At 33.3% G+C, this 26,076-nt stretch overlaps 3 protein-coding genes across 4 annotated transcripts; 2 read left to right on the plus strand and 1 right to left on the minus strand.

Moving 5' to 3' along the window:
- The first annotated feature begins 614 nt into the window (after positions 1–614).
- On the plus strand, positions 615–4,978 carry LOC120087215 (uncharacterized zinc finger CCHC domain-containing protein At4g19190). The gene is made up of 7 exons (XM_039044126.1): positions 615–966; positions 1,058–1,120; positions 1,657–1,811; positions 1,936–2,055; positions 3,075–3,276; positions 3,560–3,674; positions 3,774–4,978. The coding sequence occupies exons 1-7, from the start codon at positions 742–744 to the stop codon at positions 4,508–4,510; spliced, it is 1,617 nt and encodes a 538-aa protein (XP_038900054.1). The 5' UTR covers positions 615–741; the 3' UTR covers positions 4,511–4,978.
- Positions 4,979–11,606: 6,628 nt separating this feature from the next.
- On the minus strand, positions 11,607–15,384 carry LOC120085121 (F-box protein SKIP31). Of its 2 annotated transcripts, none has more exons than XM_039040983.1 (9): positions 15,130–15,384; positions 14,751–14,954; positions 14,596–14,669; positions 14,363–14,438; positions 13,842–13,952; positions 13,468–13,642; positions 13,238–13,356; positions 11,959–12,013; positions 11,607–11,874 (listed from the first exon to the last, which is right to left on the minus strand). In XM_039040983.1, the coding sequence occupies exons 1-9, from the start codon at positions 15,205–15,207 to the stop codon at positions 11,804–11,806; spliced, it is 963 nt and encodes a 320-aa protein (XP_038896911.1). In that variant the 5' UTR covers positions 15,208–15,384; the 3' UTR covers positions 11,607–11,803. The 2 variants fall into 2 exon arrangements, with proteins under 2 accessions (XP_038896911.1, XP_038896910.1); XM_039040982.1 differs by having other exon boundaries at positions 11,959–12,019; positions 15,130–15,383.
- Positions 15,385–18,095: 2,711 nt separating this feature from the next.
- On the plus strand, positions 18,096–25,777 carry LOC120086226 (arabinosyltransferase XEG113). The gene is made up of 13 exons (XM_039042772.1): positions 18,096–18,282; positions 18,973–19,269; positions 19,356–19,561; positions 19,996–20,101; positions 21,048–21,304; positions 21,439–21,574; positions 21,883–21,977; positions 22,068–22,121; positions 22,604–22,717; positions 23,797–23,895; positions 24,084–24,203; positions 24,825–24,911; positions 25,206–25,777. The coding sequence occupies exons 1-13, from the start codon at positions 18,096–18,098 to the stop codon at positions 25,371–25,373; spliced, it is 1,926 nt and encodes a 641-aa protein (XP_038898700.1). The 3' UTR covers positions 25,374–25,777.
- The last annotated feature ends 299 nt before the right edge of the window (positions 25,778–26,076 follow it).

A 26,076-nucleotide genomic window follows, 5' to 3' on the forward strand; every position in this document is an offset into this window, starting at 1 on the left:
AACGTCTCACTGGCACTAGATCCGCACCTAGCTACTACGCCGTCAACCTACTAGATATGCTTGCGTAGGCCTATTAGAACCCTACACCACTTATATCCACTACGTTGTTGTCCAGATTCGCCCATCACTGCACCGTCAATAACCTCCATCAATAATGTTGACCACCACAACACGGCTGGCAACTCATGCCGCCAGACAGAAGAAAAAGAGAGAGGAAGAAAGGAGAAAGAAGGAGAAAGAAATGGAGGTCCAAAAAAAAAAAATCACAGGTTAAGTATGAAGGAGAGATACACAAAGACCTAAGTTTATTTTATTATCATTCTTTTTTAAATTTTCGAAACCCTCGTAAATAAGGCAAGCGTCTATATGACATTTGGGCCTGTCTATTTTGAAAAATCTTAGCCGGTTAGATTATTTAAAGGAAAAAAATAGTGGGTTTATACCATTAGTGTAATTAGGCCTATTAGTGTTGGAACCCCATAACCATAATGAAAGCTGGCCGAATTAGTAATGACTGGGCCACAGGCCCATTTTAGAGCCCAGATTAGTTATGACTGGGCTACAGGCCCATGCGTTTGTGGCCCCAAATTAGGTCAATGGGCCACGACACACGTTGGAGTTGGAGATCTTGAAAGGCAAGCCGGAGAAATAGGCGAACTATCGAAGTGGTAGCCGGACGACAAATCGTGGAATTTGCAGCGGCGGCGGCGACGACGACGACGACGACGACGACGGAGGAGAATGGACGGAGAAGAAGGAGGAGGGATAAGGCTAAGCAAAAGGTTCTCTGATAAAGCTGGATCCGGCGAGGTCGATTACAAGACCAAGGCTGGCACCGCCTGGAGCCATTCCTATCTCAACCAGAAGCCATGGCATCCTCTCTCGTACCCTAATCAGCGTCGCAAATGGATCGCCGAGCAGACTCACTCACAGCGAGAGAAGCGCGCCGAGGAAGTTGCTCGCGAGGTCAATTATATGCTTCATTTATGTTGTATCGAACTCACAAGATTTTTCTTCTTCGTTTTCTCATCAATCGGTGCATTTTTTCTGTTTGCAGTATGCTCAAGAGCAGGAATTCTTTCGCCAGACTGCTCTCGTCTCCAAGAAAGAGAAGGAAAAGGTTTTTACCTAGTTCCCCCCGCTTTCTTACGTTTACACTTTGAATTGAAGCAGTTTTCATTTCGTATTTTTTGAAGTTGTATAGGTAAGTGACATGTAGTAATTATGAACTTTCAGTGATCGGTTGATATTTCCTTCATAGCTTGTCATCATCTTTTCATTCATTCTTCCACTTTCTGGTTTCTTATGAAGCAAATTGGAGAACGTTTTTTCTATGGTTCATGGTTAGGTTTTTGTGGGAGTGGCTCTCATTTTTTTAAGTTTTATATCTATATATTTTCTGGAACAAAAAAGAAAACTCCGCTGACAGTTGCTATGCCAAGCTCGATCTTAATGATGATGATGGCATACCTCAAATGTTTCTCCCAACGTAGATCTGTCTTCTCTTCGATTCCGGCGGCAGCTTTTGTAGTTTATTTATGAGAATAGATAGTAGTCTATAATTTTCCTTCCATTTATTATCTGACGAACTCACTCTGCTTATTATTTATGGATAATTTTTGGCCATGCACTCTGAAACCTTTGTTTGATGATTAGTTGGAGATGATGAAAGCGGTTAGTTTTATGTACGTACGACCACCTGGTTACAATGCTGAAAGTGCAAAAGCTGCAGAGATCGCTGATGACAGGAAGAAACAAGAGAGTGATAACCCCTCTCAGGATCTGCCCAAGGATGGCTCTGCAAATGAAAGGTACTTCATCTTTATCATGCTTATACAGTTCTTGTCTTATGGAAGTGGAAAACGAAGATTCATTGAGCATGATTTGAAGTGCTGTTTCCACTTGAAGGAAGTAAGTTTTCGATACCTCTTGCAGGCCACCAGAGTCCTCAGGCACAGTTGGTAGGGAGAATGGTAAGAAACCGAGGCCAAAAGATGTTTTTGGGCGTGCATTGCCCACTGAAGAAGAATTTGAAGTATTAAAAAATGCTCCTCGGTAAGTTGATACTGTGTGAGAATACGTTCTTTTTTTCTCTTTTTCTTGTACCACCTTGTTTTGTATGTTGCAACTCATGTTTGGATGAAATTATTTATTTAGCACCTAAGAAGCACAAACACTTTGATTTGACTAGCATGTCTGTCCGACACGTTTTGGACACTTGGACACTCCGACACTTGTTGGAGACGTATCAAACACTTGTTAGATATGTTAGACACTAGTTGTACAAATCCAAAATAGGACCAACATTTGGTAAACATGCATCAAACTCTTCTTACATATACTAAGTCAACATATATATAACAAAAATAATAAAATTTGAGAGTGAAATACATCGAATTGATTTTTTAAGCATAGAAATAAATAAACTCATTCTTTAAGTTTTCTTCTTGTTTAAAAATAATATATATGTTAAAAAATATATGTTTTAATAAAGGAGTCCTTGGTATGTCCATGTCCAAAATTTTAAAAAAAAAAATGACGTGTCGCCGTGTTAGTGTTGTGCCGTATCCGTGTCTTGTATCCGTACCCGTGCTTCTTAGTTTAACACTTAGCATGAAAGCAATAATTGTATATGGCTCATTATTTTTGCTTGAAAAGGAAAAAATGCTATTGATTGTTTATATAGCTTTCAAGAACATCTGTAATTAGATTTTCAGTTGATTTTATGCAACATCAATTTCTTCACGTTATTATTATACAGTTTGGTTGTGCCTCAGAATGAATGTCTGCCTGTTCTTTTGTACACTTGTACTTAAAACACATTGGAGCGTTCTCATAGGTAAAGAATCAGATAATGTATGCTATATTCAAGGAGTTTAAAAAGTAGTCCACGAAATGAGCTGCCAAGCAGCCAATGAACAGTTCATGTTTGTAGGGTATAATTGATGTAGTCAAATTCACGGTTAATTTTGGGTTATGTAATCTAAATTTAATGATTTAAGTCCTGTATATAAGAATTCTTGTTTTTAGAGATTTATGGGTTTATTTTATTTTATTTTATTATCTGTTCTCAGGATGGACACAGGTGTTTTTGCGAGAGTAAAACCATTTGGGGTAGAAGTACGCAATGTAAAATGTGTAAGATGTGGGATTTATGGTCATCAAAGTGGTGACCGTGAATGTCCGTTGAAGGATGCTATAATGCCAAATGAAGAAAGCCGATTGAAAAGAGATGACCCCTTAACCACCATACTTGCCCATGCAGAGATTAGTGAGGCTAGTATTTTTTGATCTGTTCTTAATCTGAAACTTACCTTCCATTATTTCCTAGTTTAATATTTTTTATTTGTACGTAACCATATTGTATTATATAATATTTCAGTGTGTATACTTTTTGCAATATGCTGACATTGGTGTTGTCATTCTTTACTTTCATTAACTGTCTCAAAAAGATCACTACTTGTTGCCTTTGCCTTTTGCTCTACAATCAATTAGCAACCTGAATATAGCATTTTTTAACATTCGTTCTCACGTGCTTTCTTTTCTGCATTATTTACAGCCTCTAAAGTGGGAGTTGAAGCAGAAACCAGGAATTAGTCCTCCTCGTGGAGGGTTTAATCCGGATGATCCAAACCAGCAAATAGTTGCCGAGGATATATTTGACGAGTACGGAGGTAGATGCTTTTTCCACTGTGACAATCCTTTAATTCTGGTTTTTTTTTTTTCTTTTTCGTTTTTAGCTGGCAACTTATTATTCCCCATGTGATTTGTAGGCTTTCTCAGTGGTGGCGGTATTGTCCCTGAATTGCTGTCAAATCTTTCAAGCAAACCCAAGAAAAAGAAGTCTTCAAGGAAAAAGCTTCAATCATCAACTAGTAGAAAAGTAAAGGACCTAGAAGACGATGAGAGAATATCAAAGAAGAAACATAAATCTAAAAGAAAGAAACAAGTCAGCAGTAGTGAATCAAGTTCAGAAACTTCAGAGTTAGATAGGCTAGATAGAAGGAACAAGCACAAGACTTTGTATTTGTCTGATGATTCCGACTTTGATACGCATCATAAGACTAAAAAGGATAGAAGGAAGCGTTTAAATACTTCTGATGTTTCCGGCTTTGAGCGGCCTCTTATTGCTGATCGATATTGCCCGGAACCAAGCGCAACAGATATTTCAGACTCCGAGAGGCATAATAAAGGGAGGAAACGCAAGGATTTTGATTCATGTAAAAAGCTGGAATCTGAATTAGAACACAGATCAGGCAGAAAAAACCGATCATACTCATCTGAAGATTCCGAATTTGAGAGACATAAAAGCAGATCCAAACATTCTTCATCCAAAGGTCTGCACTTAGGTAGACATCATTCAAGTAGCAAAATGAGACCCAGGAAGTCTTATTCGTCGGATGATTCTGAATTGAACAGGCATCATAGAAGCAAAGGCCGAAAGAATTATTACTCACCAGATGATTCTGATCGAGAGAAACATGATAGAGTTAAGAAGACAAGACATTAGTGTATCTTACCTTGTGTATATATTCAGAACCTTGGGGGACTCTGACTTCAAAATAATAATGAATATCAGTTTTTGGTTCTTCATGACTGGATTTGGTTGGTTCCATGGACGTGTAATGTACATTACAAAATGAGCAAAGAGCAAAGATGTGAAGAAGCCTTCCGAATTTCGTTGGAGCTTAGCATTTCAAAGTAAGATGACTGACTGGCGCTGGTTTCTAGCAGGTAATGTCTCAAAAATTTGAATTAATTGATATCTATTACTGGTAATATATGATGAAATTACACATGGGAATATGGTCAAACAAGCTACTGTGTGAAAATTGCACACAGGAAATTAATTTATTGAGATTTGATGAAGGAGAGTTAGTTTAAAGTAAAGTTGGTTCGTTGATTGTTATAACGTGGTAAAATATGTGACCTGAGATTCAACTTTACCCTTATTAAGTGATTTTCATTGATCATCCAATCTCAAGTATTTGATCACTATTAACCTAGAAATAGTTATGTGGGAACTTTGCTTTCTGGTTGGGAAGTGTCTCTGTCCACTTCCTATTACTCTTTTCATTCACTTTTTCTAACCTTTGTAGTACCAACTAATTTAATTCATTTGGGCGAAACATCTAGATTATGGGTGTCATGATGCGCCCATTCCTATAGCCATTCCTTCAATATTTCTGGCTCTCGGGAGTCTCTTTGTAGGATACTTGGCCAAAGTGTGACACGTTAGCCCATAAGTCAGTACTGTGACGAAGTGGCTGTTGCTCACCCGACACGATCATACGAGGTCACAATTCACCCAACATGATCATCAGAGGTGAACAAGAATTGGGGATCGGATGCCACCGGCGAAATTCCCGCCAATGGCTGAGATGTTCAGTCGACTCTCTTCCACTTTGTGGGGGTCCAGACCATACGAGTGAGCAGAAAAGTTAATTTAATTTTTTTTTAAATAAAAATTAAATACAATCTCAAGGAAAAACCTCCGAAGTGAGGGGTGAGTTTCTTCTGGGTCAGGAAGTCACTCGTCGTCACATTATCCGTCTTGAGAGAGAACAGTTTATGATGGTCTCTTTACTTTGGACTGTTAATAATTAAAATGTTAGGTTATGTAAATTTAATTAGTATTCAGTATTCGTTTATGAACGTAACCTGTGACATAATAGTAGAGGTTCCCCACTCTCTTTAAATTTGGAGGATTTTTCCATTCCTTATTTTGGCCATAAATTTGACATGATAACAAATCCATTGCATGAATTCCCTCATATTTATACTCTCCCTGTAGTCTCCTAAAAAAATTTGAAAATTAGTCATCAAATATGCTCATTTCTAAACATCCATTTTCATCATACTTCTATCGATTACTAGCTAGATTACTAATTTAATGTTTGGTCCATCAACTTTAAATATTTGTGGAGCTGGTTATTTTTACCAACTCATCCCAATTCATTCCAATTCAACACAACTCTCCATTCAATGCTCTAATTGGTTCCATCTATCGAGCATCGTTGGCGACTACTTTTACAACACTTTGGTGATATACTCTAACGAAGACCTTTGGATGGCTAACTTTGGTTATCACCTCACATGACATGACCAACTTTAGTGACGACTACTTATGACGACCAACATTGATATTCACCTTAGGAGGCCAACTATGGCGAAGATAAGAATGGTAAAAAAACCTGCAAGGGTGGGTCCGAGGTGAGAAATTCCCAATTTAACTAGAGATAGGGGTTAAATTGAGGATTAAAGTAGGATCTTCGATCGAGAACAGGGTGGGATGGGGAGAGTATCTATGCCCTGTCTCCAAACATGTCCCGTTTAGTTTTTTAAGATATACTTTATTTATATGAACATATAAAATGTTTAGAAAATTTGCATTTTTTAATTGTGTTTCTATTTCTTTTTTTAAGTTTTACTTACTGTATTGATACTGTTTTTGTTATTTCATTTTTTATTTTTATTATTTTTTTAATCCAAACTTTAATTTGGTGAAATAAACCTATTAATTTTTTAAAAGTAAGTTTTGTTTTTATATTCGACACACTGTAACAATTTTTTTAATAATTTTTTTTTTTTCAATTGGAGTTTCTAATATTTCGAGTAGAGATGTCCACGGGATGAGGTCGGGGATGTCATTTTCCATCCTTGTCCCGCTCCCCATTTCATTTCCCATCCTCGTGAAATTCTTCGGGGATCGGGGCGGGGATTCCCCGCAGAGAACTCACGGGGATCGGGTTCCCTGCGGGGAATTTTTTCCAGTTACCTTTTTTTTTTTTTTGTAAAAATTCAATTAATTTAAATTACTAATGTGAGTAAATTTTAATTAAATAATTAACTTTATCACTAAATTGTTTATTATAGTTAATTTTATATGACAATTTGAATTTAAAGGTAAATTACTCCAATTTTAGTTTAAAAAAACTAATTAATTTTTTTAGTAGAAAGAAATAAATATAAATAGAATTATTCACATATATAATCTAAATTTAAACATTCAATTTAAACATATTCATTATTTTTCCCAATAAATAATCAAATTTGAAATTTAAATGTAATATTTATATAATAATAATAANCCAAAATCACCTCGAGTGACCAACTCCAAAACAACCAACTCGTCTGATAATATATTAAAATAAAAAACAAAAATAGAAAGACTTGGTTGGCGGAAGTGTTTAAATATAAATTTGAAATTGTTCGTTTATTGTGTTTAGTAATCATCTTTTAGAGTAATTTGATATTGAGGGGTTTGTTTAAGGATGATTGGGTCATCCTTATAGACTGTTTCATAACCGTCCATTCATAGTCTAAGAATAGGTATCGTTTGCATCAACTTGGTAGGACTGAGACATATCGTTTGCATCAACTTGGTAGGACTGAGATGGACTAACTTGACTATCTCAATAAACACAATATTTTTTTTTTGCACGAAATTAGCACATAGTTGGCCATGTTTATGTAAATTTTGTGATAAAATTTAAACTGTGATTTAATCATTCTTTATCATGATATTTTGATTCAATATACATTGAGTATAATTAATAAATATTTGACATCGAAGGAAGTAATTTATAGTATCTTAAACTATGTTTTAAGTTAATTTACCATGAATATGAGATATTTTGAATGTCATTTAAAAAAATTTTAGAAATTTTTAAAAAGGAAATAAAATTTTTAAATAATACTCATATAATTGAATTTAAATTTTAAATAGTTGACATGAAATTTAAAAGTATAAAAAGAGAAAAAAATATATGAATAGAATTAAAATATAGATGATATAATTGGAATAAAAGTGATACGACCTAATAATAGGTAAGTGAATGAATAGACTTGAGAAAAAATGAAAGAAAAGAAATAAAAGCCAATTTTATTTTAAAAATGAACGTTGTAGTTTTTCAGGAAAAAAAAGGTTGTTTGTTATGTTTCTTTTATAAAACCTCTCATCAAGTTTTTTTTCATGTTTTTTATTTGAAAAGTCAATTATAATTATTTAATATATGTGCATGAAATCTCAAATAATACAATACCTATAAAAATCATAATGCTATTCAATTTTATTAATTCAATAAAAGTTAAAAAGAATTACATGTTTCTGTAAATTTATTGCGGAGAATAATTACCTGAAACAAGTAATGTGTTTTAAAAAATAAATAATTAAATAATGGCTAGCTAGTAGTTACTGCTTCAAATTAGTTTTTTAAAAAATATTTCTTTCCCTAAATTAGATTGTCCTTTCTTTTATATTTTTTATATATAAGGCAATAAATAAACAATTCTAAAAAAAATATTTAAAAAATATACAATATAAATATTTTGATATCCAATCCAATTGTTTCATTTAAGTAACAAAATCAAACTTGAAGTTTGAACATCCTTTTAAAATTTCAGTTGACGTCACCACGTGTCGTATTCACAAGAGATTTAATTATTCTTTTTTTCCCCTAAAATCCCTTGAAGAAAAAACAAAAAAAACTACAAACATGGGACAAAATATCTTAATTTTTTAATTTTGCAGATCAACCTGTATTGAATTCATTTTGAATTTATGTCTATTTTATTTCGTTCTTACTCTATATTTTAGAAAAATATTGTTAATCAAATGTATCTCCATCTAGTTAAGATTTAACAAACAAAATTTCGCATTGATGTGTTTAATTTCAATGACTATCATTGTAAACATTTTAACTTTAAAAAAAAAAAAAAAAAAGTTGGCATAAATGAAATATTCGGCAAAAAAAATCAATTTTCTTGATAAAAATCTAAAAATTAAAAAAAATTGAATCAAGAAAAACTAAAAACTTACTGCTCAATCAAGAAGGAATAGTGAGATGATTCTATAATAAATTTGTGTGAGTAATTGATACAAATGAAAGATTCAACAAAAAAAAAAAAATCAATTTTCTCTCCCTAAATCCATGCAAACCATATTTAAGTGTTTGACTCAATAAAAATTTAAACAATTAAACAAAATTGAACTAAAAGAAACTAAAAACTTACTGCTCAATCAAGATGTAATAGTGGGATGATTCCACAATTGATTTGTATGAGTAAGAAAGCAATTGAATTTTTTTTAAAAAAAAAAATAATAATAATACAAATGAAAGATTCAACAGAAAAAAGAAAAAAAAAATCTTTCCCTAAATCTATGCATGGATTTAAGTACTTTTTTTTCATACAAATCTAAACAATTAAACAAATTGAATAAAAAAAAAAAAACTAAAAACTCCGCTAGATCAAGAATAATAGTGGGATGATTCCATGATTGATTTATGTGATTAAGGAAGCGATTAGGTTTCTAAAACAAAAAACAAAACAAAACAAAAACAAAAACAAAAGTTCGATTTTATTTTCCTAAATCCATGCCAATCCAAAATTTAAGTGTTTCTCTTAATAAAAATCTAAAAAATTGAACAAAATTTAATCCAGAAAAACTAACAACGGCTGAAGAAGTACTAGTGAGATGATTCTACACTTGATTTGTACGAGTAAGGAAGCAATTGAGTTTCTTCAAAAAAAAAAAAAAAACACAAATGAAAGATTCAACAAACAAAACCATTTTTATCTCCATAAATCCATGCAAACCAGATTTAAGTGTTTTACTAAAAAAAAATAATAATAATAAAAACTTATCGCTAAATCAAGAAGTAATAATAGAATGATTATTACAAATACAAATACAAATACAAATTGAAAATTTTAACAACAAAAAAATAAATTTTCTTTCCCTAAGTCCATGCCAATCCAAGATTTAAGTTTTTCTCAGGATAAAAATCTAGCTAATTAACAAAAGTGAATCAATAAAAACTAAAAACTTCAAGAAGTAAGTAATAGTGGGACAATTCAATAATTGATTTATGTGAGTAAGAATGCGATTGAGTTTCTGCAACAATAAAAAATAATAATAATAATAATAATAACTAAATTTTCTTTCACTAAATCTATGTCAATCCAAGATTTTTAAATGTTTCTCTTAATAAAAATAAAAAAAATTAAATAAATTTGAATCAAGAAAAACTATAAACTTCAAGAAGTAATAGTGGGGCGATTGCACAATTGATTTGTGTAAGGAAGCGAATGGATTTTTGAAAAAAAAAAACAATTTTCTTTCACTAAATCCATGTCAATTCAAGATTCAAGTGTTTCTCTTGATAAAAATCTCAAAAATTAAATAAAATTGAATTAAAAAAAAACTAAAAATTTATTACTCGATCAAGAAGTAATTGAGATGCTTCCACGATTGATTTGTATAAATAAGGAAACAGAGAGAATCTGAGAGCGAATCCTCATTTTCGTCTTCCTCCCTTCTTTGTTTATAAAACTAAGTTTCTACTTCTACAATTCTACTCTTTCAATGCCTCGCCCATGACCGATGCATTGTTTAAAAAACTAATGACAACTTAGAAAAATACATTGCAAAATGGAAAAAGTAAAAATAAAATATTCTCATTGTAGAGAATTAGAGGGTGAGAATTAAATGAGAAATTTGTAAGCATACTTCATAACAATCACAAAAGGATGACAATTAAATCAAATTGTTAACCCTTAAATATAGAATTATGAAAGGGTGAAAATTTTACGAAGGATGAGTTGAATCACAACTGATCATTAAATCTAATTCCATTTAGGAAAAAATCATAAAATTCAAGGGTATAATAAGTATATGCTGAAGAATGAAGAGCAAACACAAAGATTCTCCCATTTTAGCCCTTTTAATATAGTAGATATATATATATACATACATATATACATACATACATACATTATAACATGTAAATAAACCCTTGATAAAAACCCTATTTCCTGGGCAAATTCTACCCATACATTCTACCATTGCTAAGGTATGTTGTAAGATTATTAATTATATAAAAAAAATAGTGTTTCACCTAAGTAAGTAATAGTAAGTATAATAGTTACATTGAAAATTGTAAAATATGTTTTTATTTATTGAGTTCACATCTCATTTGAGTGTTAAGAATTTGAGAATGTATGTATATAGTTAAATAATGGAACAAGAAATTCAGCAAAAATATAAAGAAAAAACAATAACAAAAAAAAAATCATAAAAATGCATGCTTTTATTCATAATTTAACTCAACTCAACTATAACTCTACCCTCCAAATATAGAAACGCCAAACCCACCCTAACATATAACTCAATCAAGAAAAATATGGGCAAAGACCTCTTTGCTCATCAATTTTTCAATATGACATTTACTTCGTCCTTAAATTCCTAAATATTTATTTGATCCTTAAATTCCTAAAATATTACACACTTATCCTAAGTTAATTGATTTTGCACAGACTTTACTAATGCTCACTTATAAATCAATTAACTGAAAATTGACATCAATGATCATATGAAACTAAACTAAAAAACTTGAAGAAATCTAAGACCAAATAGACACTCAAAAATTCAAAAACCGAAAAATAAAAATTTAAATTTTTTTAAACCGAAAGACCAAAATAAAACCCAAATTCAAAATATATGGGTAACTTAAAAGAACCACATGGTGAATATTTTTCCAATATATACATATATAATTTATATGCTTACTTGAGAGAGAGAGAGAGAGAGGGCATACCAACCGTAGGATGTAAGAAATTTGTTAGAATTAAATATATATGAAATATATATATTTATATATTACCTAATTAACAAACTTCTACAGGAAATGAAACTGAGTAATATAAGCCACACAGACAGGCAGTCAATTGGATCTCACGCTCAAAGGAGTGTTGAATCAAACATTGGCTCTGCACCTACCAAAGTCGTTGCAGTTCCAAATCAACAGAACCTCAAAGTAGCTTCTAGTTCTGCCTCGTCAACACAATTGTACCCCAACAAGTAAGCCCGAGCTGCCATACATATTAACATGCATTCTTCAAAACAGAACTATAAACAAACAAACAAACTGAAAAAAGAAATATCAGATTTTATACCAAAACGCCCTGAACCCATGAATGGTTCGGCCTCGTCGGTTACACCGCCTTGTTGCTGTTCCTACAAGTTTGATATTAACATTACCATCACGTGAGTTTAACAGAAATCAGTCAAGGCATAAACATGTACAAAGGGATCAGATAGTAAGCAGGCATTGTGGAATAAAGAACTGGATTGGAGAGAGAGATAAAAACCCTTTGTACAATAAATAGTATCATTACATGATTTCATTTTATGAACCATTTCTTCATTACATGACTTTCTCTATCAATGGATGGTAGATATAGGATTATCACAACCGATCTTAACTTGGATAGCAAATTTCAAGTTTGGCTATATTAGTGTCTATAATTGATGACTTTTGCCCAATATTAAGCAATAAGGCCCCAATGGGTGTGTGTGTATTCAATGTTCCTAAATCAAGACGAGAATCTCTTTAATCACCTCGTGCTGAGACACAATAAATAAATAAATATGTAAATAGTATATATAGAATGTATACACACCCAAATGTCTTTAATTTATATAAAATCAAATGTATGACAAAAACTTAACATAGGGATTAAAGAGATTAACGTGAAAAAAATATTGACCAATTTCAAATGAATAAAGTATTAAAAATGACTAACTTTAAAGTTGCTAAATAAGTATTAAAAATACGAAAAATTTCTTTTCCGATTTAGTTTTGATTCATTAAACTTGGAAATAAAACCGTAGTTTTCAACTCATTATTGATTCCACACCTTCATCCAATCAGGCAAGCGCCTGATTGAAGGTGTTCACCTTGACTTACAAAGAAACGAGAGGTTTGGCTATCTAACAGGACAGTAACATCAGGTTTAATCTAATAATTTAAACATTAGTGGTGAAACAAGGTATTACAAGAGGTCTTAAGTTCCAAACTTTTGCAATGTTATTTTCGGCATCTTTTCATATATCTCGATACCGGACCTTGTGAATCATGCTAACACCGAACAGTTTAAGCTTTGGGTATCAAAACATGAAGAAGAGGTCAATAGAAGCTCAATGTAGAGGTCAGTAGAAGAAGAGGTCATAAATGAGAGGCCTTCAACTAACACTAACTAAGAAAGCAGCTACAAAATCCCTGCTATGTACCTATTTAATCTGAACAAGGAATAAAAGAGACCATTTATAGTCTCGCTCTATTTTCAGTAATCAGTAGTAAGCTCTCTAATAGGAAGTTAGAATATTGTTAGGCAGTAGAAGGAAGATCAGACAATTCAAAGTTGGTAACAATAAAAGGAGGGTTGTACTCACAGTATCTGGTTCCATAGAATCTGGCAAAAGTAGAGTATCAAAGCAGTGTCCAGATATTCTGCAGACAAGTTGTTCATCATTGGGATCCATAATGACTTCTCTGCAAGTGTCGTCACAAACTAAGAAAAAAAACATGTGACTCATCCATTACACAGGTACTAAAGTTACTGGGCAATTTCTAACAAAATTTGTTATAAAAGAGAGAATAATACCAAATAAAAATATCTTACCATGAACAAGTCCGGTCTTTTCACATACAAATGCATCCCCAATTTGGTAATATGTACATGTTTCTCCAGAACAAGTGTGATCAATGACTATCTTGTCAGTCAAGCCCCTGCTGCTTTTCCATGTAGAAACTTGATCAGCCACGGTCCTATCAAGAATTATTTGGTCATCTTGAACCTGCAAATGCTCAATGGTTTTTTTAGTCACCAGAAAAATGGAATTAGTAAAGACTCAGGAGGGAGATATCCTACAAAACCATAAAACAAGTCTATAAAAGACCATTTGTTCAACCCTATTTTATACAAGAGGATAGGGAAACAGAAACTATATTAGCGAATATTTACCAGCATTCAAAGCATGTGAGAAAATCACATACCTGAGAAGGAAGAGGAGCTTGACTTCTTTTTGCTGCTTGCATTTGGATGTAGTACTCTTTAAATTCAGAAGAGCAATCTCGAACCAGTTGAGTCATATCTTCCTCGTCACGCTGGGATGATGGCAAAAATGGGCGATGAGTAGTTCATCTCTAAGATAGGAATAAAATCAACTAACCAAATGAATATGGTGGCACAGGGAACCCCCATAGTACTACCAGATCCAAAGAATGACGTGAGATTTAAGAGAATCTGATCAAGCTCTTTCTTTCCCAGAGTGATATTAAATATTAACGGATTTTAATGTGTTAGATTTCATATAATTTTGCCGAAATCACACTTACTTAAACATATCATATATATATATATATATATATATATATATTCGTGAACCTATTATTTTCTTTTCCTTTCTAACAAAAGAATGTAATTGCTCTCACTTCAAATCTTTTCTGTTTCAAACAGGACAAAGAATTTAAAAACATTTCTCATGTTTCAAATAACAGGAGGGTGAAAGAAGAACCTGAATGTAAAGTTTTTTCCAAGGACATTGGCGCAACTTCTTGGTCGTGGGCAACAGACCCCAACGCAGACAGTATCTGCACATGAATCGCAGGCATAAGTGTCAAATTCTAGTACTGCAGTAGTGCAGAATTTCATATCACTTCTATTCATTGCTTGGATAGTAGTAGCATTGAAGAATAGCGTACAGCTCAAACATGGATGTATATGGATATATAAGATGCCATTACTTACAATCTGTGCCATAATGATTCATCAGACGCCACAGAATTTAAAAACCGACAAACCAGTGAACAAGAAACCAGATCCTGCTTCAAAAGACAGTTAAGTGAAAGACAGAAACAGAGAGGGAGCATACAAAGTAGGGGGAAAAACCCTGTCCGCAATACCTCTGATGAGAGAAACTTGAGGATGTGACGGAAGAGCTCCGGAGGAATTTTACTGAAAATTCCAGTCTCAATCCTCCCGGGAACGACGCCCTTGGATTGAGAGGACGAATTTGTAACGGAAACTACCTCTCTTTGTTCGTTAGGGCTAATCTGTTCGATTCGAGCTCTCTTAGCTTTTGGTTCCTCCTGCGCGTTCCCCTCTTCCTACAAATACCCGCACTCAAATTCATCCGTAGTTCACCCTAAATCGGCATGAACATGATAAAATTTGAAGAAACAAACGAACATGTTTGAACGATACGCCTATAATTTTCCTAAACCCCAACCAATCCAACTCTACAAATAACATGGGAGAAATAGCGAGTGAAGAGGTAGAAACCTTGTCGGAGACCTCCGAGAGAACCTCTGATTCGAGAAATTGAGCCAAGAACTCGTCTTCTTCATCTGGAATGGCCATTTCGCATCAAGCGATGGGATTTTCGAACTCCTGCAACGATCGATTGTGATTAAGCCGATAAATGATCTCCGTCGGCCGGTAACCGGAGCTGGCAGCCGGCAGTTCCGGCCTTTAGAATGACGACCAACCCCCAATAACCCACCCGAAATCACAGGAACCATGCCAGGTGAGGATTCTCCACAACTGCACAACGCGAGCATCCTGCGGCCAGATTCTTCGAATTGGGCTGACGGCCCGGACTTTGATTTGGGCCAAATGGCCATTAACTTGATGGGCCCAGCCCGCTATAAAACATTATCAAGTTTCATAAAAGGCTGAATGGGCCTTAACTAAGAATCCAACTGATGAACTTCGAGATTGCAACGGATGTTTTATCTACTAAGCTATATTCAAATTTAATCTTCACTAACATTTGAAAGTATGGTAAATCTAAAAAAACCTTAGTTAGTTGCAATATATACCTTTGAGACTTCGACTCAAGGTTAGAATTAGAAGTTCAAAATTCCTCCGATTCACATGTTATTTAGCTAAAAATTAACCTTTAACCATATAATGGTGTGATTGAAATTAAGCTCATACCATAAAAAAAAATATTTAGATTTAACTGAAGCATATTTATTTTATTTTACTAACTAAGGACGTGTTTAGATTGACTTTCTATTTTCTAATTGTTTAAATTAGTATTTTCAAGTGTAAAAAAAATGTCACTTAAAAAGCCAATTCAAAGAAGTCTTAAAAAATATTTGGTGTTTAAAAATAATTTACTTTTTAATTTAAAAACATTTTAAAATAACTTAAATTTACCTGGAAAAAAATCATTTCACAACAATAGTTTAAAAGATGTCGGAAATTTTAACTTTATTATTGTATCTCTCTCCTCATTTAATACATACTTATTAGTTTAACTATTTCCTTTATTACAGGTTTTTCTAGGCAGCCTTTATCAAGGTTAGGTTTTCCAAATAATATAAATAATGAATTAAAAAATTCCAAAAAGATACATTATACACATATGTTTTAGTTTCATATTTTAGTTAAAATTCCCCATGTGGTTATGTATGACGTACGAATAAAATTCATGATAGCTAATTATTTGATTGTTTCCAAATTTTGTCGTCTTCAGAGGAATTCTTGCTCTCAAGTTTATCTTCTTAATTTTAAAATAATTAAAATCACTTTTATCATATTTAAAATTAATTTTAAATACGTATTTAATCATTAAAAAATAATTTAATATTTAATTTTACACTTTTAAATAAAATTTTCATATCATCAAATTTGATTATAAACGATTGAACGTGTGATTCAAAATGATCTTGAAAATGTCAAAAATAATTTTAACCATTTTAAAACAACATTTAAATATGTGATAAATAGTTTTTCTTTCCTATAATGGGAACATGCATGTTCGTTACTTTGATAATATTTTTAGTAAGCTTGGATGATTATTTTATTCTCAATACATCATGACATTTTCAATGAGGTACGTTGTCTATTAATGATTAGATACAATAATAACCATTAACGTTAAAAAATACATTAATCTTTATGCATCTATTCTTATCATTTACATTAAAAAATAAAATAAAATTTGACAATTACAAATTATGGTTAGACAGTTTAATAGATGACAAAGATAGGTGCGACTTAAAATGTACATAAATATTATTCTAACTACTATATACAAATTGAAGGCATAGAATTTTTACTCAATGTTCCACTTTTGGCCAATTTTCTCACTAATTTCAATAGAAAACAATATACAAACTTCTATAAATTCATCAATTTCAACGAAACAAAGCGTCGCACAAAAAAAAAGCCCGATGAATACTCAAATTAACTAGTGAATAATTTTATCATAACTCATATATTTTGACAAAGAAAACTCTACTACTCCCTATTTTATTAAACTCACATCTTACAAATGTTTTTTTTTAAAAAAAATCATGGACTTATCAAAGATATCATCTTAATGATAATTAGAACAAAATTTTGTTAGATAATTATAATATTTTAATGGTTAAATTACAACATCTATTTAAGTTTAAGATGTAATTTGATACAATCCATCATCAAAATTGATACAATTTTTTTAACATATTTAAAGTGAAGTGATCGAACCTCTAGCCTTAGAATAGATTAGTACCCACAATTGAATCATATTTATTTTTAGCAAAACTGATACAACTAACAAGTTTGGTGGCCAAAATTATTATTTTTTGAGTAAATTACAAAAAAACACTATTGATAGTTAAAAAATGGAGTTCTAAAAATTTTGTTGATTATAGAAATTGTAACGAAGTGTATAAGATTAAAAGTTAAATTTTTATCGTCAAATTTATTTCGATCATTGCAAGGGTTCAACGAACTTTAACTTTTGATTTTTGCAATTAGCCCCCATTTGTTTTCAAATAAATGTAAGATTGAGTATAAAAATAGTGGCGAAGGAAGACGAGATTTGGTCAATGGTGGCTATGAGTGGGAGAATAATTCATCAATTTCCGAACGAACTACGTAAAATATTTCTCTTCATTCTCTTTCTTTCTCATGGATCGTAATTCGTAAAGCCATATAGATCTGCTGTCTACTACTACCAACCTGTCCCTTGAATAAAGAAAGTTTTTGTCAATGGCAGCCTCTGTGAAGCACAAACAACAGAGAGAGTTGACTTTCCCTAGATTAAACCCACAAATGGCTCACTGATTCGACGAATACACAAACCGCACTAAATCCCCCAAAACTCCCATTTCTTTGTTCTCTCTTCTGAGAGCTGCAGCTTTTGGAGCAGGAATTGAGAGCGATGGCGACGGTTTAGGTGAAATTGGTGACTAATTTCTTGTTGGGTATTCAAGAGTTGCAGCAATTGGAAGATTGAAGGCTCTGGAGAAATGGGGTTGGGTAATGGGTGTCAAGATGGAGTCAATACAAGGCCTCTGTTCTTGGTGATCTATGCGACGGTCATTGCCGGCATAGTGTTCTCATCGTTATATGTATTTTCGGCTGTTTACTCGTCTTCAAATTCTGTCTCTGATTCCAGCTCCTCCTGGTTTTCGTCCCCTTCTTATGAATTTACCAGTACGTGTTCTGTTTCTCTCTATTTCTTGTAGTGTAATTACACTTGATTATGTTCCTGTTATGTTGTTGGGATGAATGGTAGATTGTGATTGATGATGGATAGAAATTTAACTGATTTACTTGCTCTATTTGACGGCATTTAAATGGATTGGTTGACTTTATGTACTGTAAGCTAAATCGGGTTTGAGCTGATGATCTTGTTCAATTTTATCTATAAACAACGGTGGGATTGAAATTTCCTCTCTCTGTGACATTTTTGATAAAACCTTTCTCACCATAAATCTTCAGATTTTAGTTATTGGAGCTGTTATCCAACATTGTCGCTGTTCCAACCAACTTGTAAGATAAACGTTTGGTTTTTGTTCATTCTTAAACTGACCCTTCAGTGCTTCATTTTTTCCTCTCATTGAATTGTGGCATTGGCTAATTAGTTGTTTCCCATAGAATAATGAGCTGAAGTTTCAACAGTCTCTTTTACCAAAAAAAAAGAAAAAAGGATATGAGCTGAAGTTTGATTTCCGTACCCCAAGTCTGGTTCTCTAATGAATTTTCCCTGTTTCATGTCCAAGCAGCAAACATATTATTGGTCTTGATGCAACTTTTTTTTCCTCTGTGCACCTCCCCTTTTCTTAATTTTATCATTGATTGGCATTGTCTGTGTTCATTTACGACTTAACCCTCTCTTTCTAGATTCCGATTCAACTCTTATCAAGGACCAAAGATCAAATGTATCACAACCAAGTACAGTGCCCAGTCCAGATTTCCGCAGCACAAATGTTCACATCAAGGGGGAAAGACCGATATGGGAAGCTCCAGACACCAAAGGTATGCCACTGCCGGAGACTTTTCATCTAAGCAAGGAGCTAGTTCAGGGAAGGGCAAAAGATAACATAATAATAGTGACATTTGGTAACTATGCATTTATGGACTTCATCCTCAGTTGGGTTAAGCACTTGACAGATCTTGGTCTTTCGAATCTTCTTGTCGGTAAGCTACTGAATCTTTTTTAATATCATTTTTAGTGGTAACCTGCTGTTGAAAATATGTTTAGGAAGCTTGGGTGATTATTTCAGGTGCAATGGACACCAAACTGTTGGAAGCTTTGTATTGGAAAGGTATTCCAGTTTTTGACATGGGAAGCCATATGAGCACAGTAGATGTTGGCTGGGGATCGCCTACATTTCATAAGATGGGAAGAGAAAAAGTGATTCTCATCGATTCAATTCTCCCTTATGGTGTTGAGTTGTTAATGTGTGATACAGACATGGTGTGGTTAAAGGTAACTCTTGGGATTGTTATTTGGTTGTTCCTTCACCATCAAGCTACATCTAATTTCTGGTCATACGTTTGCACTAACAATATTGGCAATCTATTGACTCATTATATTATCGCAAACTTGTTTTACTCAGTATAATCTCTCCTGCCCTTACTGATAAAAACTGCCAGATCTCAATAGTATAACAAGTATTCGACGTGTTTGGTTACTAAAGCTTCTATTATTATTAATATATGTGGTAGAAAATAATCTTGTTTTATTCTTATTCAAAGGTGGGTGGGGAGATCTTGGGATAGGAGGGAGGTTTTTTTTCCCTCCTTCAGATTTTTAAGAGTTCAAAGTTGGGTTTGTGTATTCAAATTCATTGGTCCATTCGGGTTTCTCTTAGTGCTATTATTTGAGAAAATAATCACCTCATTAGTTTTTTAATGTAACAGAATCCGCTCCCATATCTTGCTCATTATCCTGAAGCAGATATCTTAACTTCAAGTGATCAGGTTGTACCAACAGTGGTTGATGACAGGTTGGATAAATGGAACGAAGGTGAAGAATTAAATTTTCTCTGTTCTTCCATGGCATTGATTCAAAATTACTTAACTTTTCCCAGCCTAAACTAAAAACTATGTACAAGCACGTGTTTTTAATACTTTTAGGGCATGCCTCTTTGACCCATGCTTGATTATATCACGAGTTCTTAATTTCATACATTTTGACCCATGAAGACTTGCTGGTCATTGATGTTTAAATCACCGTTCATGAATGGTTGTTCAACAGAAAATTTTTGACAACTACAGAAGGAGTCTACGGCAATAGCTCCTTCTTGGAGCTGGAATAGCTGTTTCAAATTGTTTTCTTCATATGTGTTTCATGCAAGGATTATAATACTCGCCTCGCCAATATGTTGTTATATCTATAAATCGGAGGGTTTGACAAAGATATCTTTGATATCTTTTATAATCACCCATAAAATATGAAAATACCATCCATTACTCTCAATATGAATATAAATCCTTAAACTAGTTTGAAATTAAACACAAGTTAATTATTAACTAACTTTTAGTTTCATTCACAGCAATATTGTATATCCATGAAATTGAAATGGCAATATCGATACTGATTTCAATATTTTAATCCTTGGTTTCATGAATCTTCATGAAATCAAGAAAACATAAGGGACATTTCTTAGTTGAAAATGTTGAAGTTCATTTGGATACAGCTAATGCCTATAAATTTGTAAGTTTTGCCATAATTGAACTGGTTCCATCTTCATGTCTTTAAAGACGTTCAAACGCTATCAGGATATTGCCTTGTGCAACTGAAGTTTCAATCTCTATCTGAAGCACCCTATTCTTTGGAATTTTGCTCTTCGAAATATTCTTTAGTTATCTTTACTTGAATAATTAGTTTATTCTGCACTCTACGTGTCTACATTAAGTATCCTACACTTTCTGGCATATCAATATTAAAGATGCAAATGCTTTTGAAACAGTTACTGGTGCCTTGAATATTGGAATTTTCCACTGGCGGCCCACAGAAGCATCAAAAAAATTGGCAAAGGAGTGGAGGGAAATGCTCCTAGCCGATGACAAGATTTGGGATCAAACTGGTTTTAACGAACTTGTTCATAAGAAATACGGACCATCTGTAGATGAAGACAGTGGACTCGTCTATGCTTATGATGGCAATCTCAAACTAGGAGTTTTACCAGCAAGTATTTTCTGTAGTGGACACACCTACTTTGTCCAGGTAGGACTTCCACTTTTTGCCTCAACATTTTGTTTTTTAGAGTATCCATTAGTGTTTGGGTCTCAACATCCTATTAATCATAACACAAGCCATGTTAATGTATTCTCATTGATCTAATCAAATTGCAATGGCAGGCAATGTATCAACAATTTAGATTGGAGCCATATGCTGTTCATACAACATTTCAGTACGCGGGTACTGAAGGAAAGCGCCACAGACTGCGTGAGGCCATGGTTTTCTATGATCCTCCAGAGTACTTCGATGCACCAGGTAAATTTTGTATGAGATTCATGGATCATTCTTTTTTGCTGCATGATATGCATTATGCACATCATTTTCCAAATTGTCTTATTTTCTGTCCCTCGCCTTTGAGTACTTTTATGTGGTTTTGTGATTGTTCTTGTGTTCCCTTTGTATGGGTCATAACAGAATCTGCTTGGAGTTGGAGTTTCTAGGGAAGATTTACAAATTTATTTGTGGCCTCATGATCAACTGAATAGCCTTCCTCACCATTGAAGATATTGTGTGACTGATGTTTTTATGTTTAATAACGCTTCATTTCTTGGGAAATTCTACAGGAGGTTACCTATCATTTAAGCCATCAATTCCTAAGAACCTAATATTAGAAGGAGAGCATAACCTTGATACTCACTTTACTCTTATTAACTACCAGGTTGTGTGTTCTAACAATAAACCTATGTTTTCCTCATACGATGTCCTAAAATGTCCCATTTCTGAGTTTCTATTTGTTTTTTATGTTCAGTTGAAACAAATAAGGACTGCGCTTGCTATTGCTTCATTATTGAATCGTACACTGGTAAGAACACTTACTGTGGACACATTCATTCTTCAGAGCAAATACGATATTATGTAGAAAAGAGGGGAAAAACATTTTGGTGAGAACTTATAGGAGAGAAGGAAGGAGATTGTGAATATCTCTTTTTCTTTTATAAATAACCAGGCTCTCTAGAGACACTTTTACGTTATTTTCATGATCTAACCTACTAATTTCTAAGGAAATTTTGCCCACCTTGATGCTAGTTGAGCCTTTCTAGAGAGAAATTGGTTGAGAATTCTGGCGACAATGAAGTCAAAGATAAAAGGGGATGATATGTAATTTAAACATGCTCATAAACAGTGAGAAGTTCCTTTTACATGCATAAAAAATATAGGAGAAATGAGTATTTATTTTATGTGTGTATAATAGACTGAAACCACATTTCTTGATGCTCGTCTTTGCAGCTACTTATGAAATTTTGTCTCTAATTTTTTTCATTTTGTCTCACTCGTGAACTCCAGATCATGCCTCCACTGTGGTGCCGGTTAGATAGGCTTTGGTTTGGACATCCTGGAGTGCTGCAGGGTTCTGTGACTCGACAACCTTTTATTTGCCCGTTGGACCATGTTTTCGAGGTACCTCCAAAATTTTGAACTGATTGAAACAGTTAATATTGTCTTGATGAGCTTTTCACCATCATATTAGTCTAATTCCAATCCTAATTGGATAAGATTATAAGTATAGTGAGGATTTTTACTTTTGTGGGATTGGCAGACATAGTAAAATTTAGATGAGAAATATGTTCATATTCAGCTAATCTATTACTGAACCAGGCAATCAACATATGAATTAAATTGAAATTATACCACAAAGTCCAGGCTTTAACCTTTCGGGTTGACTTCAAATGTGATGCTGAAGCTTTCTTTGTTTCTGGGATTGGTTGGAAACTAGAGACTACTGATTGACCCTCTGGAACCAATAAGTTAAAAGTGATAGTATATTTATTGTAAACCATCATGGATTGACCTAGTGGTAAATAAAAGGCTTAAGAGGCAATGAGTTCAATCCATGGTGTCCACCTACTTGGGATTTAATATCCTATAGGTTTCCTTGACACCCAAATGTTATAAAGTTAGGTGGGTTGTCCCCAGAGATTAGTCGAGGTACACATAAGTTGGTCCGGACATTCGCGGATGTTAAGATTTAAAAAAAAATTATTGCATATTGGACTCTAACATTCCTATCACTAAGAACTACTAAACTTGGTATCTAGCGATTTAAGCTTAATTTCTACAGATATAGCAGAGTATATACATTTATAAGTTATTTTTTTCCCTTTTTCAATACATTCAAGGCTCTTTCTCCCATCCCTTTTGACCAATGCAAAATCAACTATACCTAGTGGTGTCCAACTTTGCACTCAGTATCATATCAATTCACGCAATTATCATAGGAATGATCAGTGTGTTATCTGTATGGTGCTCAACATAATCTTTTTCTTTTAATTTTTCGGGGCCATAATAACTTTAAGAAGCCCGATTATCTTTTATTCATTTCGACCCATAGATCCCAAATGAGGTGGAGAGGTATTCATTTATACAGTCCGCTGTACATTTTCTGTAACATATGGATTAAAGACGTGAGATTTGTTAAACAAAGAATGCACTTATATTTATATTTATTTATTTATTTCCTTCATTTTTATGCCAAGCAGGTCAATGTGATGTTAAAAGAATTACCAGAGGAAGAGTTTGGCCCAGGAATCAGCTTTAGAGAGTATTCTTTCTTGGAAAATCCATTACTCCCAAAACAGGTCAGTGTCACTTGTTAGAAACGGTCAGTTCTGCCAAAGATAGCATAGCTCAACTAGCATTTGTATGTGATAGCGACAAAGAAGTATCTTGTTCGAATCCCCCAACCCTTATTGTACGAAAAAAAGAAAAAAAAGTTTGTTTTGCTTAATTAATAGCATTTTCTGAGGAACTGTTAATATGTCTTTAGGTGAAAGAATCATGGCTTGATGTTCGACTCTGTAAACAAGAAAATGAAGATTGTCGTCCATCAAATGATACAGTACTACCAGGTGTCCTCAAATTTCCTAAAGGCAGCAATGAAGACACGGTAATTAGCTTTTTTTACATTACATTTGACCACTTTTACTGCTCAGAGTTCACCCTAATCAAGTTCACCCTAATCAAAAAGATTATTGTCATCTAGTAATACGAAGCTGTATTACACAAATTGGATAACAGGAATCTTGTACTTCCAACCATTTTCCTGGTGTTGTGAATCAATTGTACAACACTGAGACTGGAAGTTAGATTGCTGTAATTTTTAACTACTTTTGCAATTCCAGAGCAACATAACAGGAACATGTAGACTGCAGATTATAGATTTCACATTTTACTGCAGCCTTAGAATAGGTTGTTTGTGTTTGGTATATCTTTTGGGAAATTTTTGGAGCCAACAATCCCCTGGGAAAAAAAAAACAAAAAAACAAAACTAAAACTTATCTTTCTCCAAAGGTTCAGATTTGTTAATATTAATTGAAAAGGCATGAAATAGGATGCTCGCAATAGAATGTTTATCTGTTAAAATCGCTGTTTCAGTTTGTTTCATAGATGTTGATGCATTCTAGGGATCTCCTATTGCTTGTTGTAAGTTAGCTATATAAACCTTATAATAAGAAGTCCATCTCTTCATTGAACTTACTGTATTAGATTCTATGTTTTTCTTGTATAGTTCAAAGCAATATTTTCCACATTCAAGGATGTTAAAGTCATCCAGTTCTCCACAATGCAAGATGCGTTCCCTGGTTTCTCTGATAAGGTAACCAAAACCCTTTTGATTCATTTGACTAATTAGGGCATATCATGTTCACTTTTGTCATTTTCAAACTCACTCCAAAACATGTTCTTAATCATTCAAATCAATTTGATGATATAAAAATTGTATCTAAAAATATAAAATTAAACATCAAATTGATTTCGTGTGATTAAATGTATTTTGAACTGATTTTGAATATTAAAAAAATGATTTTAATGATTTCAAAATCACTCACAAACATGCACTAACAGATTTTATGTAAAGTCTCATACACATGAACTACAATTTGATTAACAGAAAAGGGAAGAGAGGTTCAGGAACCGAGTCAAGCGTTATGTCGGCATATGGTGTTGTGTGGAGAATGCAACCCCTGGCCACATATATTATGACATGTACTGGGATGAGAAACCTGATTGGAAACCACACCCGCCTCAAACACCCGAGGAGGATCGACCACCTTTATAAGGTCATTGATGCGAGCATTTATCTAAATCTAGAAGAAATGAAGACAATTTCTCGAGGATGTTTTATTTATTACTCTGTGAAGAATCCAAAGCATAGGCTTAGTCGGGATTAATGGAGGTCGAAATCGAGTATTGGTATGATTGGAGGTCGAAGTCGAGGCTACCTTTTTAATTTGTGTTCTCATGGATCACAGATTCACAGTAGAGTTAAAAGAATACAGATAGATTTAATTTAGTTCCCACTTGTTCTGATAGGTGAGCAGACTTGTTATTTATGTTAGATGGAAAAAGTTGCATCTGTAAGCTCACAAAGAAATATGATATATGCTCTCTGAATGAAGGGAAGTTTTGACTTTATACACTCCAATAAAGAGAGAGGAAGTAAAATGCACAATGTTTCACAAAGGATGAATGCTTTATTTTATTTGATAGATTTCAAGGACGTACTAATCTAACAATTGATCAGTTATGATGCTTTCAATCAATTGAAATATGGCAAAAAAAAAAATATATCAATCTTCACACATTTTTAAGTATTTGAGCAAATTAGAAAGACCACCTTTGAAATATGGTGGTGGTTACAATCATACCTTCAAATTTTCAATTGTAAAAATTGAATCCTCAAACTTATACAAGTGTTAGAATTGGACTCTCAAACTTATACAATTGTAGAAATTATAATAATGGTAAAATTTGTTGACTCA

The sequence above is a fragment of the Benincasa hispida genome, chromosome 9 (genome assembly GCF_009727055.1).
Source record: "Benincasa hispida cultivar B227 chromosome 9, ASM972705v1, whole genome shotgun sequence".
Classification (NCBI taxonomy): Eukaryota; Viridiplantae; Streptophyta; class Magnoliopsida; order Cucurbitales; family Cucurbitaceae; genus Benincasa; species Benincasa hispida.

Coding starts and splice junctions, on each gene's coding strand:
- LOC120087215 (XM_039044126.1), top strand. CDS start 742: ATGGACGGAGAAGAAGGAGGAGGGATAAGGCTAAGCAAAAGGTTCTCT. Junction 1,121..1,656: donor CCAAGAAAGAGAAGGAAAAG/GTTTTTACCTAG, acceptor TTTGATGATTAG/TTGGAGATGATGAAAGCGGT. Junction 2,056..3,074: donor GTATTAAAAAATGCTCCTCG/GTAAGTTGATAC, acceptor ATCTGTTCTCAG/GATGGACACAGGTGTTTTTG.
- LOC120085121 (XM_039040982.1), bottom strand. CDS start 15,207: ATGGCCATTCCAGATGAAGAAGACGAGTTCTTGGCTCAATTTCTCGAA. Junction 13,953..14,362: donor GGAAAAAACTTTACATTCAG/GTTCTTCTTTCA, acceptor CCATCATCCCAG/CGTGACGAGGAAGATATGAC. Junction 12,020..13,237: donor ATTCTATGGAACCAGATACT/GTGAGTACAACC, acceptor TCAAACTTGTAG/GAACAGCAACAAGGCGGTGT.
- LOC120086226 (XM_039042772.1), top strand. CDS start 18,096: ATGGGGTTGGGTAATGGGTGTCAAGATGGAGTCAATACAAGGCCTCTG. Junction 20,102..21,047: donor GTTGGATAAATGGAACGAAG/GTGAAGAATTAA, acceptor CTTTTGAAACAG/TTACTGGTGCCTTGAATATT. Junction 21,305..21,438: donor GACACACCTACTTTGTCCAG/GTAGGACTTCCA, acceptor TTGCAATGGCAG/GCAATGTATCAACAATTTAG.